General features: G+C 38.0%; 1 protein-coding gene across 22 annotated transcripts in view; it reads left to right on the plus strand.

Annotated features, from left to right (window-relative positions):
- Positions 1 to 19631, plus strand: part of MPDZ (multiple PDZ domain crumbs cell polarity complex component) — a 127703-nt gene that overhangs the window by 52260 nt on the left and 55812 nt on the right. For 10 of the 22 annotated variants that reach the window (XM_078384964.1, XM_072992114.2, XM_078384973.1 and 7 more), the window contains 9 exons: positions 1154 to 1342; positions 2285 to 2494; positions 3976 to 4092; positions 6277 to 6438; positions 8958 to 9242; positions 10327 to 10462; positions 11356 to 11554; positions 15638 to 15679; positions 18664 to 18768. In XM_078384964.1, the coding sequence (XP_078241090.1) occupies positions 1154 to 1342; positions 2285 to 2494; positions 3976 to 4092; positions 6277 to 6438; positions 8958 to 9242; positions 10327 to 10462; positions 11356 to 11554; positions 15638 to 15679; positions 18664 to 18768 (1445 nt within the window). The remainder of the gene's footprint in view (positions 1 to 1153; positions 1343 to 2284; positions 2495 to 3975; positions 4093 to 6276; positions 6439 to 8957; positions 9243 to 10326; positions 10463 to 11355; positions 11555 to 15637; positions 15680 to 18663; positions 18769 to 19631) is intronic. The other 12 variants (XM_078384967.1, XM_078384972.1, XM_078384975.1 and 9 more) reach the window with 4 other exon arrangements.

Genomic DNA, 19631 nt, shown 5'->3' on the forward strand with positions numbered 1-19631 from the left:
TTAATATCAGGAAAAATGCCCTGTTAGAACAGTATAGCAATGGAACCAAGTACCTTGTGAGGTGGTGAGTGCTCTAACATCGGAGGCATTCAAGAGAAATTTAGACAACCACCTGGCAAATCTGCTCTGATTTGTATTTCCTGCATGGAGCAGGGAGTTGGACGCAATGGCCTTATAGGCGCCTATGACACTCCAGTTAAATCAGTAGGATTTGTTGTTGCTTAGTCGTTGTGTCCAACTCTTTGTGACCCCATGGACCAGAGCACGCCAGGCCCTCCCGTCTTCCACTGCCTCCCGGAGTTGGGTCAAATTCATCTTGGTAGCTTTGATGACATTGTCCAACCATCTCGTTCTCTGTTGTCCCCTTCTCCTCTTGCCTTCACACTTTCCCAAAATCAGGGTCTTTTCCAGGGAGTCTTCTCTTCTCATGAGATGGCCAAAGTATCCGATCCTCAGCTTCAGGATCTGTCCTTCCATTGATTTCCTTCAGAACGGATAGGTTTGATCTCCTTGCAGTTCAGGGGACTCTCAAGAGTCTCCTCCAGCACCACAATTCAAAAACATCAATTCCTTGGTGGTCAGCCTTCTTTATGGTCCAATGTGTCTCACTTCCATCAGTAGGATTTACACCAAAGCAAATAGGAAAAAAAAGCTGCTTTTATATTCCCCCATAGAACACAAGCTGTCTCCTGGCAGTTTATAATTTAATTATGAAAACTACACATTGCCCCCTACCCCGCAAGCTGGGTACACAATTTACTGACTGAAGAAGGATGCAAGACAGAGTCAACCTTGAGTCAGCTACCTGACTAGACTCCGTTTGTGAGCAGAGACTTGACTACAATACTGCAGTTTAACCACTGCTCCATGAGGCATTAGATAGAATTTGGCTGGCATTGGCTTGCTGCTTATGCGTGTTATGGATTGGGACTATAAAACAAATGCATCTTTGGTACTAAGATATTAAACATTTATTATATTTGACAATTTTGTCTCAGCAGAGTTTCTGATATGGAGTATTTATGACAGTATCTTGTAAATGGTTTCAGCTATTAATGAAAAAATTAATAGCATGGAATGCAATGATGGAGCACTTTTGAGAGTGTGGTGTTGATAGCTGTATTTGTAAAAATAACTGTGTTTAATTTGCCAGCCTCATATAGACCTCAGTGGACTCCTTGGCTCTTCAGAAACAGATGATGCTCACTTCGAAATGACTTCTATGGGCCAGAATACAGATGAGGTTCAAGGATCATCTTTGGCAATGTGGGAAACAGAAATACAGCAAATTGAACTAGAAAAAGGGAGCATGGGACTAGGGTTTAGTATATTAGATTACCAGGTAATTTCTTAGCTCTTTATTTTACTGTGGAAAAAGATTTAAAAACAGTGTGAAACCATTGCAGAAAAACAATTTGAAACAAGATATTACTGTCAGATGTGGTACACTGAGTACAGAAATTGTCAGCGTAATTTTATGTATTTCATTCATTTCATGTGAATTTTGGTTCTTCATTCTGAACAGGTTTCAGTGTTTTAAATGGAAAAAGAAGTGGGCTTTGTGGAAGGCCATGCTGTACTAACATATCAGCACATTCCTTAAGTCTTTTAATTGAGTTAGGATGGAGCTACAAAGTTCTTTCCAAAATCCAATTGTTATTTCCAGTCAAGTAAACTTACTGAATCAACCACTAAGTGGTAGGTTAGCATTTGAATAAATCCTATTGATTCATTAAGTCTACTTTAGTTGGGAATACTTCTCCATCCATTGGGAGATATATCCATCAAAAGCCCATAAGCAGACCATGATCTGTATCTTTCAATGTTTTTGTCATACCAGAGATGTTTCATTTAGATGAAGATAAAGAAGAAACAATCTATTATTTTGGACAGAGTGTATATCATTTGTTGGAGTATTATTTGTGCGGTGCAGAACACAACTGAAATAACTGTAGAGGCTCCTTGCTTGAGAGTTGCTGTGTACATATGTACCCATGTCTCATATAATAATCGTAGGACTGCAGAATTGGAAGGGACCTTATGGATCATTGAATCTATCCACTGTCAAAGAGGCACAGTGGGAAATTGAACTCCCAGCTTCTGGCTCCATCGCCAGATACCTAAGCAACTGAGCTAAGACTTCACTATTAGGGCAGATCCATGCAAATTTTGAAAAGTATTTCAGAAAGCCCTTCATAAATCAGGTTTGCATATAATTTACTGTTTTTGATGTCAAGAATACACATGTGACTTGATTTTCTCACCTTTCCTCTCCTTGTATAAGGACCCAGTGGATCCTGCAAATACAGTGATTGTGATCCGCTCTCTAGTTCCTGGGGGTATTGCTGAAGAAGATGGCAGACTTCTCCCAGGAGACAGGCTCATGTTTGTCAATGACATCAACTTGGAAAATGGCAGCCTGGAGGAAGCTGTGCAAGCACTAAAAGGAGCACCAGTGGGAACAGTTAGAATAGGAGTCTGTAAACCATTGCCTGTAAGGATTATACTGTATATGTATTATGTATTTGGATTACATATTTTGCCAAGAACCATCTACTTCATGTGTTTATTCAGCAATTCATGGTTAACAGGGTAGAATAGCTTATTTGATATGATATAATGCAATCTCTGTGTGGTGTTTCATCTGTAATGGTTAAATCATATATGTGCAAACCTTTGATAAAGGTTTAAGCAATGAACAATGAAGGTTTAAGCAATGAACAACATGTGTCTGTCAGCTAGCCCACGGTGTCTCTCATCTGCAAAAAGGGCTGTGGTTGAGATTAATAAATGTCATTTTGGTTTGAGAATCTTCTATATTGGGCATAGAAATCTGAGAATAAGGGAAGGCTGTTCTCCAAAAATACAGTAGAAAAAAGTTTGGGTTTTTAAAGAAATCATGCCAGTTTTCCTCATAACCTGACATTTATACATGGAATATTCTTGAACTAATTAAGGCCATTAATATATTAATTTTTCATCTGCATCTCTACAGACATACCATTCTTCTATATCCACATAGTAATGTTCTAATTGGTCTTTTTTGTACTTAATTTTTGTATGGGCAGGAAGGGATGGATTTTGCTGCTGTTTTTTTCTTCCTGTTTTCTAAAATGTCTGGAGTTGTTGCATTTCTTAAGACAAAACATGATATTTTTAGAACTGATCTAGTTTGGTAGCTTCATCATAATAATGATGATAGTGATGATGTATCATCAAGACAGTGGCTTATAGCTTGATCCACTAGCTAGTTAGGTAGAATTTCCTATGATGAACATAGTTGATGCATCTTATGCCAGATTCATTGTACTGGAGGTAAATGCTGTTGAATTCTCTGGAACCTTAGAAAAGCCCTGCTGGACCAGACTAGAGGCCTATCTAGTTCATTATTCTGGTCCCTGTGAAAAGCCCACAAGTAGGGCAAGGGTATGAGAACAATCTCCTGTTTTCTCCAGATTCTCCAGCACCTTGTGCTTGGAGCCACCCTGCTGCTGGTACTGGAGGTAAAATATATCAACTGTGGCCATTGATAGACTTACCTGCTATGATATATTTACAAACAATTGTGCTGGGATACATAAATAAGTAGGATTGACGTCACTGGATCTAAATAAGTTTTAATCCAATTTATTTGGCTTAACTGTATTGGGAATCAGGCTCTTTGCCATAAAGGAAGAAACTAAAGTGGTAAGTAATAGATCATTGCCAGGATAGGAAAAACATTCCAGATTTTCAGGTGCTAGCATCAGGTATCATCCATGTGCAGGACTGGGGTAGAAAAAAAAATCAAACTCAAGGACACCCATGCCTCATTTTTCAGATTTTCCTCTCATACTTGTATACTCATCACACTTGGTTAGAACTATAATGGGATTTCCATAGATTGACATTAATTCATCGAAGGTTTACATGACATTACTCACACTGCCTGAACACTGGCCATCTTCGAACTCAAGAGCTTCATTCTTTCTGCAGCTTTCACCAGAAGAGGGCTATGTGTCTGCTAAGGAAGATTCCCTTTTCTACACTGCCCAGTCCTTTGAGGAGGAGGGGCTAGCTGATTCAGCCCTCTTCCACGCTGAGCTGGCTCTGGTTAGTCGCCACTTCCTTACCATGATAATGTGTGAAAAACCTTTTGATCTGTGTCTTGATATTGAGCAGCATTTTGTCTGTGAAAGATGTAGGAATGATCTCGGTTTTGTAATATGTAAAAAGATGCAATTAAAAATTGCTTAGGTTTCTTTTCAAGTGCTTAAGATAGTCATAGTACTGGTATCAGAAAAAAAAAAATCTGGTTGAAATCCTGTTGCATAGTGTGGAATTTATGGAGGAGCTGACTCACTAACTCTCCATTGATTTAATGGGCCTACTCTAATGTGATTTATTATGCTAATCAGCAGGATTTCTGCCTGTATATGTCAACAAGAAATAATTTAAGCCAATATTATTTTGTCTACAGGAAAAAAAAGATTTTAGGTTATTTTTCAAAGGCCAAGATACATGTGCAGTATGTGTGTGTGTTGTCCCTTTTTAAAGCAAGAAAATAAGATAACATTCCTGTGATATTTTTAGTGTTTGTTTTTTTAATACATTTGTTTGTTGCCTTTCTGCCCATAGCAATACAGTTCGACAATATAGAGTGCCTAACTGTAGCCAGAACTAAGCACTTAGGGGGTTCTAGAGGTTTCCTTGGGAAAGTTAGGTGCCTGTATATCATGATATCATTTAAGTGCAGGATATTTTCATTAGAACATTGTTTTTATCAATCACTTTACTTATCAGTGTGAAGAGTGTTGGTGCTGAAGTTGGCAAATATGTGATTTGTATATATTTCTAAACAAGCCTGTAATGTAAATAGATGTTTAAAGATTTGTCAGATAGCTTTGCATCATGAAAATAATGATGCACTTTCATTGTAAAATAGACTCCCAATATTTTCCCAGACATGTAAGCTTTGCCTTCCTTCCCATATTTAAAGCATGGAAAAATCAAACTACTGGTGGGTAAATGTATCTCCTTGACTTGAGAAAGTGCTGACTTTTAGAACTTGACTAACACCTCTCCCCCCCCAACACATACATCTTCATTAATTTTTCCCAACTGTGTTGTTTGTTTCTGGAATGGGCAGGATACTGAAGTTGTGTTCTCTGTAGTAAACTAGCTCTGTGATAGCTACTTACGTATGAGAAACTCTGGGAACTGTTTGTTTAAGTAATATGTAGAATCCTTTACTGGGGCTGTAATTTTGTATTATTTGCACTGGGAGTGAACTCCCTTTGGCTTCAGTACGACATCTAATGTATAAGATTGCAGTCTAAGGCATGAATTTGAATGAGGGTGAATCTCATTTGTAGTAGATACTTTGAAATCAGTTAATTTGGCAACATTCATAGGTGGGCACAAGTAATTGGAAATTTTTCCCACAAATTAATGGGAGCTGTGCTCTTGCATTGGTTTAGTTCACTCCCAAGAATTTTTTGCTGGAGTTTCCTGGGGGCTTACATTTTCATAGCCACATTTTTTTGTACTTGAGATTCTTGATTAGTTAAAACTTGTTTACTAAACATATCATTTGACTACATTTCAGTCTGGCAGGAAGTTTGAGTTCAGATTTTTGGGATAAAATAGGAGTTTCGCTCTTGACTTCAGTAGGATCAGGATTTCATCCCTGCTGTTTGCATTGTAAACTATTGAAAGAAAGAACAGATAAGATAAATCCTGAAATAAAATTGTAATTAATAATTATAATCATCATATTCATAATTAATAATTATATGTCATACTGATTAACGTTTGTTAACTAGCAGCCATTACCGGTGATGAGCTTTATATTTTTGATGAAATATAGTAATTTCTTTTTTTGTAAAGTCATATCTCAGTAAAATACTTGGGGTTTTAGATATGTAAATTCCTTAAATATGTATCAAAATATATATATCTGCTTAGAGGAACATTAAAAATGCACAGTATTAAGCAGTCATTACATCATTATTTTCTTCCAAGTATCAAACACTACCTATAAGATATACTTCAAATTCAGTTCTAAATTACAGTCTCAAATAACTCTTCTGTAGCATCGAATTAGCAGTTATTAAGGCATAGTTGAAGATTAAAAAAACCTTGTTGCATTCAGTTATATTGTGTGGGAGAAATGGAAAAGAAAGGTATCGTGAAGCCAAGTAGCACACAGCATTTCACCACAGATGCAAATTTTTGAGGCTTATGAGATACTGAGGTAGCAGATAGCTTGTCTGATTAAATTGCCTTTGCCATTAGGTGGACTCAAGTGAGGCAGATCTAGTGGAAGAATCCACCTTTGAATCACAGTATTCCCCAGACAATGATGGTACGTTCCAGTCTTCAGTTCCAGTTCTGCCTGGCAGTGCCTGTACCGACGATCTGAAGCATAACCCCTCACTACCCTTTTCGACTCCCAAGGTAAAAATTAAAAACAGAGCATGATTTGATTGATGGCAGTAAATCAACTTTGAACGTGAAAATGTTTGTCTCGCTTCTGTATTGCATGTTGAGTTGCTGATGTTGCCATGGATAGTTCCATCTGTTGTAGGTTGTTATTAGATTAAAGAGCAATTTCATTTAGGTAGTCATGTTGACTGAATACCTTTCAGACTTCCAAAAATGAAATGTTCAGCAAACTTAAGTCACACGTTGCATTTGTAGAGAGACAGTATAATTGTAAGCTGCTCTGTTTATGAAAGGGTCCGAATTCTTTAAGGTATATTTTCATTAAAAACATGAAATATTTTTCCGTGCATTACAGTTTAGGCATAGTCATTTTCTCAGTTCTCTTAACAGCAAGCAGTTAGTTGTTACGACTTGTTGGCAAATAAGCTCTGAGAAAGATGTTAAAATTAAATTGGAATGAAAATGGCATCAACATTCTGAAGTTTTATTAAGTTAATTAACAGATTTTTCTAAAATATATGAACCTTGTATGCGTATGCCATGCCATTCTTTAGCTCAATGGTGTCTTTTACTTTTTCTCATGTATTAGTTTTCCCCCTTGATTTCTTTGCAAATGGTTAATTGTTTTAAAAGCTTGAATCATTCTGTCTGTTTATTTTAATACTCATGGTAGGTCTGGCATCATCACTGCTGCTGATGTTCATTCATTTTCTTAGTGGTTTGCTGTGTACATTCTTGAAAAGAGATGCTTCTCCTTCTCTGACACCTGTGATTCCCCAGCTAGTTCTGTCCCATCTCGGATGCATTTCAGGCTTGCTGGCCATGAGGCTGACAGCCAGAGTTTATCTCCTAATGGAATTTTCTAATCCACAACAGAATGTACCTATGTTTGCCAGTGAGACAGATTGCATTGTTTAACTGAGTAATTGTTACTTAAAGGGATTAGATGCAAGGCATACTGGGAAATGTACATTCTGCAGCACATCTGGTTTTACAGAAGATGTCACATTGGCATTCGTCAAGGCGTTCTCTCTCATCTCTCTATCTTAGATAATGAAAATAAAGTGGACATGTTCAGAATTGGTAATACTTCTTTTTTGCTCAGATAAAGATAGTAACACAAAGAGGAAATCTATGCAGTGCTACAGGACGAAAGGCAGAAGTTTATATATGCACAGTGGCCATGTTTAGGGGTAGGTGGGAACCAGGTAAAATGGAATGTAGAAGACAGTGCAGGTGGCATAGCTGTTATTCTGTGTTCTTTTATATCTGCAGGGTGAGGCTTCCTTATTGTTTTGTAGAAATGAAAGAATATATGAAATCAGGAATTTGTTTTTGGTAAGGGGGGGCTTCTTTTCAAACAGCACAATGTAGATTGTCACTATATAGTTTCTTGTTTGAAAAAGTGCAGTATCAGAAACGTATGCTCCGAAGCAAATTTTAGAAAATTAAAGGGCTTTTAAAGAAAAAGATTTACAGAATCAAAAACACTAAACAAAATCCATGTATTATTTGAGGCAAATCTTGTTCATTTCAGTTGAAATTATTTTTTAGGAAAAAGGGTTTTGCGTTAGTTTATAAACATAAGGATTAGACTGAAAGATATCACTCTGCTAATGGAGTTGCTTTCAACAAGCATCCTCCCACAGGCCCCTGTGCACCCTCATAGTCCACTGCAAAGAGCTGAGAGATATTTCAGGACAGAACTTTGGCAGGTCCAGTGGATTGTTGGACAGGGAAGCAAAGTGGAAGAAAGTCTTGTGTGCTAACAGATTTGACTAGCATGGATAGATTTAATCTACCATTATCTATAGTCTTGCACGATTTAGAATTCATTTACTCTTGAATTTGTAGGCTTTATAATCCTTTATAATGCTAGAGTAAATAGTTGAGTATTTGGTTGAAATTGATTTCATGGCATATTATATATATAATATATAATTATATATTACAGTATTATTTGAATTATAATTATATGTCTTTTTAATTAAAATCAGATTCTTCAGGTATTTTTATACTTATCTTTATGGCAGTGAGACTTCACAATAAAAAAGCATTCAAAGTATCTACATTACTTCTTGGCCTTTTGGCTAAAATGGGATTTTTAAAAGATTCAGGGTGAAATCCAGTGTTGCTCTCAACTAGAGTGCAACTATTAAAATGATGAAGATTTCTTAATCACAAGTAACACAAATTCTGTTGATTCCATAAAGTTTACTTTAGTTGGGACTACTGTAATTATAGATCTAGTCCGGATTCTTTCACTTTCTTGGTTGGTGCTGGCTTCAGAGAATGATGTGCACTTGCTGGAAATGTGTTACTAGCAGCATACTGTGAAGATTTTATAATGCTCCATGTTCGCTCCCCCCATCCATTATATTAGTCACTTCATTTAATCTTATTTTATTTTAATGAAGTCAGTGACCCAGGTTATTTAAACAAGCATTCCACAAATTACAATGACAGGAATAACGTGCATATGACATTTGAATAATAGTCTCAAAGTTTCTGCAATTATTCTTGTTTGGTAGACCATTTGCAAGGAACATTCAGATGTCTCAGTCAATTACCACCAGGTATCAGAACAAAATCTATACGCCATGGATCTAATGCAAAGAGGACTGGAGAGCAAATCTTCTTCAGATGTGTGTATAGAAAAGCCTCCTGAACCTTTTCTTGTGAACCCAACGGCACATTCTTCTAAGACACAAGTTGAACATGAAAACCCAAGTAATTGGAGAGAGTCTCAGTTAACATCTGAAGTATCACACAGTGCACAGTTAACTTCCAGACTGCCATCTGATTCCACTGGGAAAGTAAGAATTGTATTCCATATACAGTACTTGTGAAATGATTGTAATAGGTTCACTGTTCACAAAAAGGGAGAGTTTATAATCTTCCAGAGATTAATATAGTTCCATGAATTTCAGAATTCTCAAGTTGTCCCTATAAAACCTACTGACCTGCCTATACAAAGAAATGGCAGGGCTGACTCTATTTCTCTTAAAATTAGTTAAATTAACATGATACAAGTGCTTCCCAAGTGTTTCTTTTCCTGATCATTCAGCAGCACAGAGCCTTTTGTTTAGGAAAAACCCAATGAATTTGAAATGAAAGGTGAGTGTATAGATTGCAGGCGATGCTCATAGGTTTATTCCAAAATATTGTGCTATACACTAGGAGTAAGCAGCAAGCAGCCTATGGATGGTACTTCCACTGCAGTTTTATTGTGAAACAAGGTATATGGGGAAAGTGAAACTGAGATTTCCAAATAAAAATATTTTCCCCATTGCAGTTGCCATGGATCACTGCATTTTGGGAGCATTTGGTGGTAACAGAGGTTAAGTCTGCTATTGAGTCCTGGGGGCTAGAATTGGTCTCCAGACCTGTCAGAGTTGCCAGACCCTCATCCACAACATGCCACATGCTTTCCAGGAAAACTGTTCTACCCGGTAGTCAACTTTCCAAATAACTCTCAGTTGGTAATGTTGTTTTTGACATAGGGATACAAGACTTACCTTTCATATTTGCAGTTTCAGCTAACATGAAAAAAAAGGCAACATGGGGTAGTTACCTACCTAGAAAGAGTACTTTGTGGGTCTAAATTGTTATAGAATCTCTTCTACCCACCCCCTCGCTCTGTTTCTGCCTGCTTTATAGGAATCATTAGTGTTTTACTACAATGGGTATTATGCTTTACCAGTTACTTGCTACCTCCGCCATTCCCACCTTTGGCTCTGTGTGGTTAATTTAAAGAGAAATAAAAACTTTGTAAACATACTAGAAATGTGGGTATTCTTATTACACAAATGCGTAGCAGATTGAAAACCATCTCTAATTTGTAAATTACAGAAAATCCAATAATGTTCTCCAGATACTTGAAGCTATGAACTGACACAGTTTTCTTATCAGGATCAAGTATTCTCGATGGAAAATAATAGTGTAACACACACTGGGAGGTGTTCTACAACCCCAAACGCAAGCAAGAGCAAGTTTGAGAGGACTATTACTATTACAAAAGGCAATTCAAGTTTAGGTAGTGTATTTATCTTTACATATTTTTGTTTCAGTTTTGCATAATTTGCTCCCCAAAGAGATTTAAGTGAAGACAGCATTTACTTCATTTCAGTTGAAAAGCACAGCTTTTCATATGCTGCAATAATTAAAATTCCTCATATCATTTAGAAGTAGCAGCAGCTCTTCCTTTGATCTCAGGTAGCAGCTCTATATAGGTTTATGCTATATTTTGGCCACAATATTATCTATAATCTTACCAGACCAATGCTCTCAAAGTCGCCCATTGCTGCTGCTGGTAGCAACTAAATATGGTGTCATTTTCCAGATAGCTTTTAAAACGGTTCTTGGAATTAGTTAATGGAATATATTGCTTTCACCTTTTACTAAATAATTTTACTAAATACAAATGCTGTCACAATCTGGAAAGTGACTAAGGTCTCATAAGACTATCCAGTCTCCCTCATAATGCCTCATTAAGATTGCAGTAATGTGTCCTCTTGCCTGTTCCATTTAGTTCAGTGAAGCTTGGATTCTGAGCAGATTTGTAGAGGCTTCCTCTATAAAAGTACATTTTTCTCAGTATTTCAGTGCAGTATCTAAGAGCCCCAAGGTCAGTGAAGGATTTTAACCTGTATTTTGGGTAATGGCTCCCAAGCAATAGAAGAGTCATGGCTGTGTTTCAGTCTGTGAAGAAATATCACCAGCCAATTTCGATTGAAACTGTAATAATTACTCTGTCCCTGATAACACTAATAAGAAGGTAATTTGGTTTTATGGTATTGGAAAAGAAAAACTTTTGGAAATTATCTAATTTTCAAGTTACTTAGTCTATAATCTTGTCATGGCCCAGAGTTTATTCTTATATTTCATGTTATAGTTGCCACAAATTGATCTTGTTTATTTTTCTTCAAGGAATGACAGTAAGTTCCAATAAAGATGGCTCAGGGATGATAGTCCGTAGCATCATCCATGGTGGTTCCATTAGTCGAGATGGACGGATTGGTGTGGGGGACTGCATATTGTCTATCAATGAAGAATCCACCACTAATTTAACGAATGCACAAGCAAGAGCCATGCTGAGAAGGCATTCTCTTATTGGACCAGATATAAAGTACGTACGGTTAAATGAAAACTGTTTGGGTTGGCTTTTGGGAACAGGGCTGTGGTAATTCTTTGTATTCCTTTGCTTTTCAAAGCTCAACATCAAACACAGGATTTCAAATGAACAGAATGAGTTCAGATTGCCATAAAGAAGATTATAATTCTCAAGCAATTTATAGATTTATAAGGAGCATTTCAAGATTATTGTGGAATACAGTGATACCTCGACTTACAAACTTAATCCGTATTGGAACGGTGTTCGTAAATTGAAATGTTCATAAGTCGAAACATTAATCCATTCCAGCATTTAAAAAAAAACCAAGAATAAAAATAAACAGAGCAAGTCCTACGCTGGGACTGCAAAAAAGTTTAAAAGGCCAGCTCAAGCCTCCCAGCGCTCTGCTGCCTCCGCCGTGGCCAGGGGCGAACAGCCAAGCACCTGGCCAGCTCAAGCCTCCTGGCACTCTGCTGCAGCCGGGGCCAAGCGGCTAAGTGCCTGGCTAGCTCAAGCCTCCCGGCACTGGGCTACTACTGCCTCCCCCGCTGCCACCAGAACACCCAGGAGGCTGAAGCCTCCTGGCTCTGGGCTACCCCCACTGCATCCCTTTCCCTAGCTGTTGGGGCTAGGGAAGCAGCCTCTTCACCACCAACAGTTAGTACAGTAAATTCAAATTTCCCACCCTTTCCCCCTGCCTTTTTGTGTTCGTAAGTTGAAGCTCCGTTCGCAAGTCGAAACAAAATTGTGCAAATGGAGCGGTTCGTAAGTAGAAATGTTCATAGGTAGGGACGTTCGTAAGTCAAGGTTCCACTGTATATCAAAATGAATAGATACTCCAGCCCGTTGATCAGTTGCAGCCAGAAGTGCTTTGATTTGTGCATGGAACTTGACAATCTGTGCACTACACCGAAGGAATTAACATTCTCTGCACATCCCCTAGACAACTGAATGTCCATAATTAAGAACTAAAACATTCTGATTGTGATTTTCTTTACAGTGATATTCTTACTGTTATATTAAATCCTGAAATGCCTTTCTCAGAAGGAAAATCTTAAAAATCGAAGCATTGTAACGTGCCTCTGCCACAGCAAAACTGCATTCCTTTTCATTTTGAATGAACTTTAGATACAAAATGGTATTTTAAGCAAATGCATATATTAATATAATAAAGAGATACACAACTTGTATATTTGAAGGGTGCATGGAGCTGGTGGCTCACTGCAAGGAGCAGAGGCAGAGTTTGGAAAAGTCAGGGGATAAGAGGGCAGGTCCTCTTATGGGTTGGGAATTGGTTGAGAACCAGGAAACAGAGAGCAGGTGTTGATGGACGATTTTCACAATGGAGAGAGGTGAAAAGTGGTGTACCCCAGGGATCTGTCCTGGTTTTCAACTGTTCATAAATGACCTGGAGACAGGAATAAGCAGTGAGGTGGACAAGTTTGCAGATGACACAAAATTTTTCTGGATAGTGAAGACCAGAAGGGATTGTGAAGAGCTCCAGAAGGATCTCTCCAAACTGGGAGAATGGACGCCAAAATGGCAAACTCATTTCAAAATAGGAAAATGTAAAGTAATGCACATTGAGGTGAAAAATCAAAACTTTAGTTATCATTTAATGGGTTTTGAGCTGTCCGTGATGGATCAGAAAAGAGATCTTGGTGTCCTGGTGGACAGCTTGATGAAAGTGTCAACTCATTGTCCGGTGGCAGTGAAGAAGGCCAATTCCATGCTAGGTTTCATTAAAAAGGGGATTTAAAATAAAACAGCCAACATTATAATGCCATTGCACAAAACGCTGGTAAGGCCGCACCTGGAGTATTGCATACAGTTCTGGTCACCGCACCTCAAAAAAGACATTGTGGAACTGGAAAAGGTGTAGAAGAGAGTGACTAAAATGATGACTGGGCTAGGGCACCTCCCTCATGAGGAAAGGCTACAGCGTTTGGGCCTCTTTAGTCTGGAGAAAAGGCACCTGAAAGGGGACATGATTGAGACGTATAAAATTATACAGGGAGTGGATAAAGTGGATAGAGGGAATCTCTTTTTCCTCTCATGCAATACCAGAACCAGGGGGCATCCACTCCAATTGAGTGTTGGGGGAATGAGAACAGATAAAAGAAAATATTTCTTTACCTGTTGTGTTGTTAGCCTATGGACCTCCTTGCCACAGGATGTGGTTATGGCATCTGGCCTAGATGCCTTTAAAAGGGGATTGGAGAGATTTCTGGAGGAAAAGGCCATGATGGAGATGTGTAATCTCCAGGCTGAGAAGAAAGGTACCTCTAAATGCCAGATGCAGGGGGGGGGGTATTGGGAGACAGGTATCTAGTTGTCTCATGTGCTCCCAGAGGCGTCTGGTGGGTCCCCTGTGAGATACAGGAAGTTGAACCAGATGGGCCCTTGGTCTGATTCAGCAGGGGTCACCTTATGTTCTTATTTCTTTGGATTGCAGCTCTCAGCATTGCCCCTGGCAAGAGAATTAGAAGAGGTTCTGTCGTCCCCCCCCCAAAAAAAAATAACAGTTTCTTAGAGGCTTTGTTTGCTATCACTTCTGGAAAAACAGGTTGCTTTGCTCTCATTCCCAATTCTTTTTCTTTAATATTTAATCAAGACTATATACTTATCCCTTTCGGAAAGGAGACCAGGTATTTAACCACTGGATGGTAATGACCCCTTTTTCCTCTGCTCCACTGCCTGGTCTCTATACTTCCTTGTGAGGCCAAAAGTGTGCATGCAGCTTTCTCCTCCTCCTGTGAATCCAGCATGGTCACCAGGGACCTGAGTGGCACAGAGTTTCCGTGAGCAGAAAGAAATGCCTTGTTTATTTGCAATATGCTCTAAGTACCAGTGAAAACATTTGTTCAAAAAGATGATCTAGGAAAACTGTTGGCATCTTTTTTTATTGCATGTCATTTTCTTTGAGGAATATTTCAGCAGTGTAAAAAGGGTTTATTGCAGAAACTATGACACATGATGTTAAGACGGAAGAAAACTGCTCTAACATTTCAGTACATCTTTGACAAATATCGGGGAAAACATTAACTTTTATTTAACTTCATCTTTTCTGGAAATAGAGAGAGGGCAGATTGTCTAAAACATAAACATAGAAATTAAAAAGTTTATTAAAATGGTCTGTTAAGCTTTTGTTTGTTGTAAATAATTTTGTAAGATGCTGCATTATTTTTAGCACATATTAGAAATGTAAAATATAGTGTTTTTTAAAGGCCACTTACAGTAAATAGGATTGATTTATTGCTGCTTAATTAGTACCTTTGTTCCCATTGTTTTGAAGTGCATAAGTTTTCTTTCTGATGTTAACAGACCCAGTACAGGAAGGCAGCAGTTTGTTTCAGAGCTCTCACTTTGTCATTGGCCAAAATCCTGTTGCTTAACATAGTAAATTGCAGAAAATACATCCATTTGAATCAATGGAACTTGAAGAGGAGTTGACTCACCAAATCCTCAGTGATGCAGTGAACCTACTCTAGTCCAATTTATTGTGCTAAGCAATAGAACTTTGGCCATTAAGTCAGCATAGCCTTCTTCCTAAGAGGTATCCTTAGGATTGTGACATATGCATTAAGTAGAGCAAATATTTTTATTCTCCCTGTGCGCATCTATCTGTCTCTCTGTGCACAGAAAAATGTACTTTTTTTCCTAAGCAAAAAAAGCAGATGTGGAGCCTTACCAAAATGTGTGGTTTCCTTTCTCACCTTACAATTCTATAATAATATTTAGGGCTTTGCTTTTTAGGAGCAGTTGTAACAGCTGCCTGTAACATCTGCCAGATAATTACTGAGCTGATTCAGAATTCACCTGCCTTAACTGAACGTGTGGCGATGAATCTCTGATCAAGGAATAAAAGATTGATTGCAGTTCTATTTTTCCTGCTTGTTAATAATCAACGCTATACACTCCAATAAAGAGCAGATGCTTCCTGATGGGAGGTGTGGAAAGAAATGGAGGTGGAGAGGGGGGAAAATAGGAGTGAGCACTTTTAACTACATGTGTGTACATCTCGCATTCAGCACAAGTCACTGACATTTGTTAACACTATTGTAAAAAAAATGCTGCGTCGTATGCTTCACATTCTAGATCTTCTCCAACACCTGCTGATGATCAGGCCCCCTTTTATGTGTGAGTATTGGTGATTCAAAAGCTTGTTATAGCTGTATGTTCCAACCTGTCTGTTAAACCATTCATGCTTTCATAACATCTAAAGTAGCCGGGATATATCCAGATATAGGTACAACACTACATGTATATTTACAGACACATACAGATGTTTTCATCCACTTAAAGTGTATTATTAAAATCGAGTCACTGATTAATTACTCAAATTTAACATAAGAATAATATTTTGGAAGTGTTTAATAAAAATGACCTTTTTTGAAGCAATTTGTTAAAATGAGAGATGTGTTTATGAGATCTAGTTTGCTTCCTCCCGCCCCCAAAGATAGCCTTTCTCAGGCATGTTGGTATGCCAGCTCTCAGTTATAAATCACCTCTTGCACATACACAGGCCATGGTCTAAGAACACATGATGGGGCAAATGTACTGAAGCTAAGTACATGTGGCTCAGGTCAGTTTTTGGACAGGAGGCTGTCTGAGAGCAAGTTCTGTACTTGAAGAAAGGGCAGATATAAATCTGCCAAGAAACTATATGTCTAAATCCATTGTTATGTGGCGGCACAAGCATTCGTCTCCTAAAAATCAGCTCTGGGATGTTCCCTGGCCCTCTAGAGCCATTTTGTAAGGTGCATGATGGGCTGCAGTGACAAGGGGTGATGGCTGTCCTCCATCTTCTGGATTCTACTCTCCTACAAGTGGATGTCTGTTGTTAGATCCTGTCTTTAAATAGAGCTTATCATTTTCTGATTTAAAACCAAAGGAACACTTCATTTTCAAAAACGGATATTTAGATGTATTTGTTCAATGAGTTTCCAGAAAATGGTCAGTCTTTTTCCTTTCAGCTATCAAGACAGCCTAGTTAAAATTTCTTTTTGCTACATTTTTGGAATATGCTAAAGTGGTGTCATCTATTCAGAATATATTCCTAAAGTGCTAGTCACTGATATGCTCATGGATGTACTGATATCTGGATTAATCTCTGTCATATTTTCTGTGTCACTAATGTTTATTTTCTCCGTTATGTAACAAATGAATCCACTTTATTATCATGCCTGCTAACTATATTGTAACCTGTCCTGACTGTGACCGCAGATTTTCTTTATTCAGTGTGTGTCCTTTCTGAATATATACAGATGGTTTCTTGTGTGGCTATTGAATCAAGCATACAGCTTATTTCCATTTGCATTGCATGCTGCATCATGTTTACACCTCTGTCTTCTGATTTCAGTTGGTGCAGGATATGAATCCATTTTTACTTTGCTGCTGAGTGTGGAGCAAATGTGCAATCAGTTTGGTCCATTACAGTTTTTAGATTTGCAGTTGGTCATGGAAGCTGTAAATACTAAAGTGCTGGGGCTTGTGAACTACCTCTCATTTTAATAAATCCGTATTCCTGAATTCTGCTTTAACCAGAGACAAATGCTGTGCAATTCAGAATTGTATAACTGTCTAAATCTCTTGCTATTTTCTGTCTAATTTGGAAATTGTGACGACCATCCAAAGCTCTTGGGCATAGTGCATTGACTTTCATTTCTTAGCTAAGGGCTACAATCTTGTTTGTTTTGACTTGCTTAAAGCAGTGCTAGATTTTTATCAATCTGGTGCTATTTATTAATTTATCTCTATTTTTAAAAATCAGAATCCACATTTTTTTGCATGCAGTCTTCTTCTGGTGTTTTTTCCACCTTTGGACAATGATGCTGTTTTCTCAATGCTTACCACTATCTCTTTTATCACTCCAATCATTATTGCTTCTCCTTCTTTTAACAATCATCCACTTAAGGAATAACAAAAATGGGATGGCATGTTAGCTTGAATTGGTGTCTGCAAATGATGTAATAGGTAGTTTCATCCCAGTTGCGCTGATATAGCTACAAAGAATTAATAGCTGGGCTAAGTAATGAGACATCAGACCTTATATTTTAAAGATGCATGTTTCACGCTTACCTATTGTCTTTTTAAATATACAGAGACTAAAACAACATAAATACCATTAAGAACATTAAAATGACTGAGAAACCAAATAGCATCATATATTTAAAATATTAGAAAGCAGCAAGGCTTTAATGTGGCATAAAAAAAAACCCTTGAAACACTGGGTGTGGTGACTCTCCTTGAAAGAATTATTGCCAGAAATAGGAAACATTCCTTTTTTGGAGTACAGCTTGTATAACAGCATGTTCAGGATACCAGCTGTAGGATTCTGGATGTTGTACTCCAAAGAAAGGGAGCGTTTTCTATTTCTGCATGTGACATAGTTGTAGTGCCATTTTTGATAACATTTTATTTATGATTATTAAATCTTTTAATTGTCAGAAAACAAAAAATGGCACCCAACGTAAGGGTATCCTGGCCACTATAAAAAGTCCAGGGGTTGTAATCCTTGGCGGTCTTATACTTTCAGAGCCATTGATCGTGGGAAGCCATTGAATTTTCCAGACTCCTGTCCCTTGCAGCCCTGCAACCCATTCTTACAGCATTCCCTCCAGCTGTCGGGAACAAACGTTTGTTCAAGAGGGCATTTTGGGGGGGGGGGAGGATGAGGGAAATGAGCAAAAATTCAGTGATGTGCCTTTTCCAAGGAGGGGGGAAAAGAGTTTTCCCCCAGCATTAAAACTGCCATAGGATGCAGGCTAAGGAAGATAAGCTTCCACATGTAGCACAGGGGTCGTGTTGTTTCTTTCAAAACATCTTGAATAGTAGTTGTACTTTTGGTATCTTCGTGAATTCATAGAGCACAGCTTATAATGTAATAAAAAATTTTAAAAGATAATTTATTTATTTTCAGTATATTTTGTGTATAGGCCAGCCTATGAAGAAAAAATGAAAATGTTCATATTCTTCAGAATCATTGAATTCCCTTGGAATTCAAAGGAAATCTGTTGGTTTAAGAAGCAAGCGTTCTGGCTGAATTCAGTTGTGGATTACAACTGAACAATTCCCCAAACACCTGGAGCATTCTAATTTCTTTGTTACATTTTGTATTGCAGCATTACCTATGTGCCTGCAGAGCAATTAGAAGAATATCAGGCCAGTTTGGGGCAGCAGCCAGAAGGAACTATGCCGGTAGATGTTATCTCTTCACATGCTGTGAGGTAATTTACTGCACCTTGTTATTATAGTCAGTGGAACTTTCTTTTACTGTGACTACACATGGATATGTTGTAGTCAGAACATTCTGTGAATATGTTCACCAGAGAAAAATAGTTTTACTAAAAATGATAGTACAGTATAAATGAGCAATAACACTTATGGACATTAAAAAATGGGTTTTGTTTGCTGAAGATTTCCCATACACTCAGTATTTTGGCGAGTTGTTTTCTGGTCTTTCAGAGTTACAGAAAGGAAAGGACAGCACTAAAAATGACAGCAATATCTGTACTTAGCTTTCCCCATCTGTGTAGACCAGTGCGTCCTGTTCTTGGGCCACTATATGTTTTTGGACTGCAACTCTCAGAAATCCTGGCCAGCACAGCTAGTGGTGAAGGATCTGGGAGTTTTAGTCCAATAACATCTTGACAAATGTTGTATTCTTATGTAATTTGTAATAATCTGAGAACTGCAGAGCTGGAAGGGAGCCTATGGATCATTGAGTCCAGCCCCTGTCAGGGAGGCACAGTGGGGAATCGAACTCCCAACCTCTATCTCTGCAAACAAATATCTAATCTAATGAGATATCCAGCAGTTTTTAATGGCTGTTTTGCTGTAATGTTAAACTTTTTCTTTCTTTCTTTCTTTCTTTCTTTCTTTCTTTCTTTCTTTCTTTCTTTCTTTCTTTCTTTCTTTCTTTCTTTCTTTCTTTCTTTCTTTCTTTCTTTCTTTCTTTCTTTCTTTCTTTCTTTCTTTCTTTCTTTCTTTCTTTCTTTTACTGTATCTGTAGCTGTGCCTGTGCCCTTGTTTGTGGTTTCTTTGCAGGCGTATCACCCACTGCATATCTCCATGGCAATTTGTTTTACCC

Source organism: Pogona vitticeps, chromosome 2 (genome assembly GCF_051106095.1).
Source record: "Pogona vitticeps strain Pit_001003342236 chromosome 2, PviZW2.1, whole genome shotgun sequence".
NCBI classification, from domain to species: domain Eukaryota; kingdom Metazoa; phylum Chordata; class Lepidosauria; order Squamata; family Agamidae; genus Pogona; species Pogona vitticeps.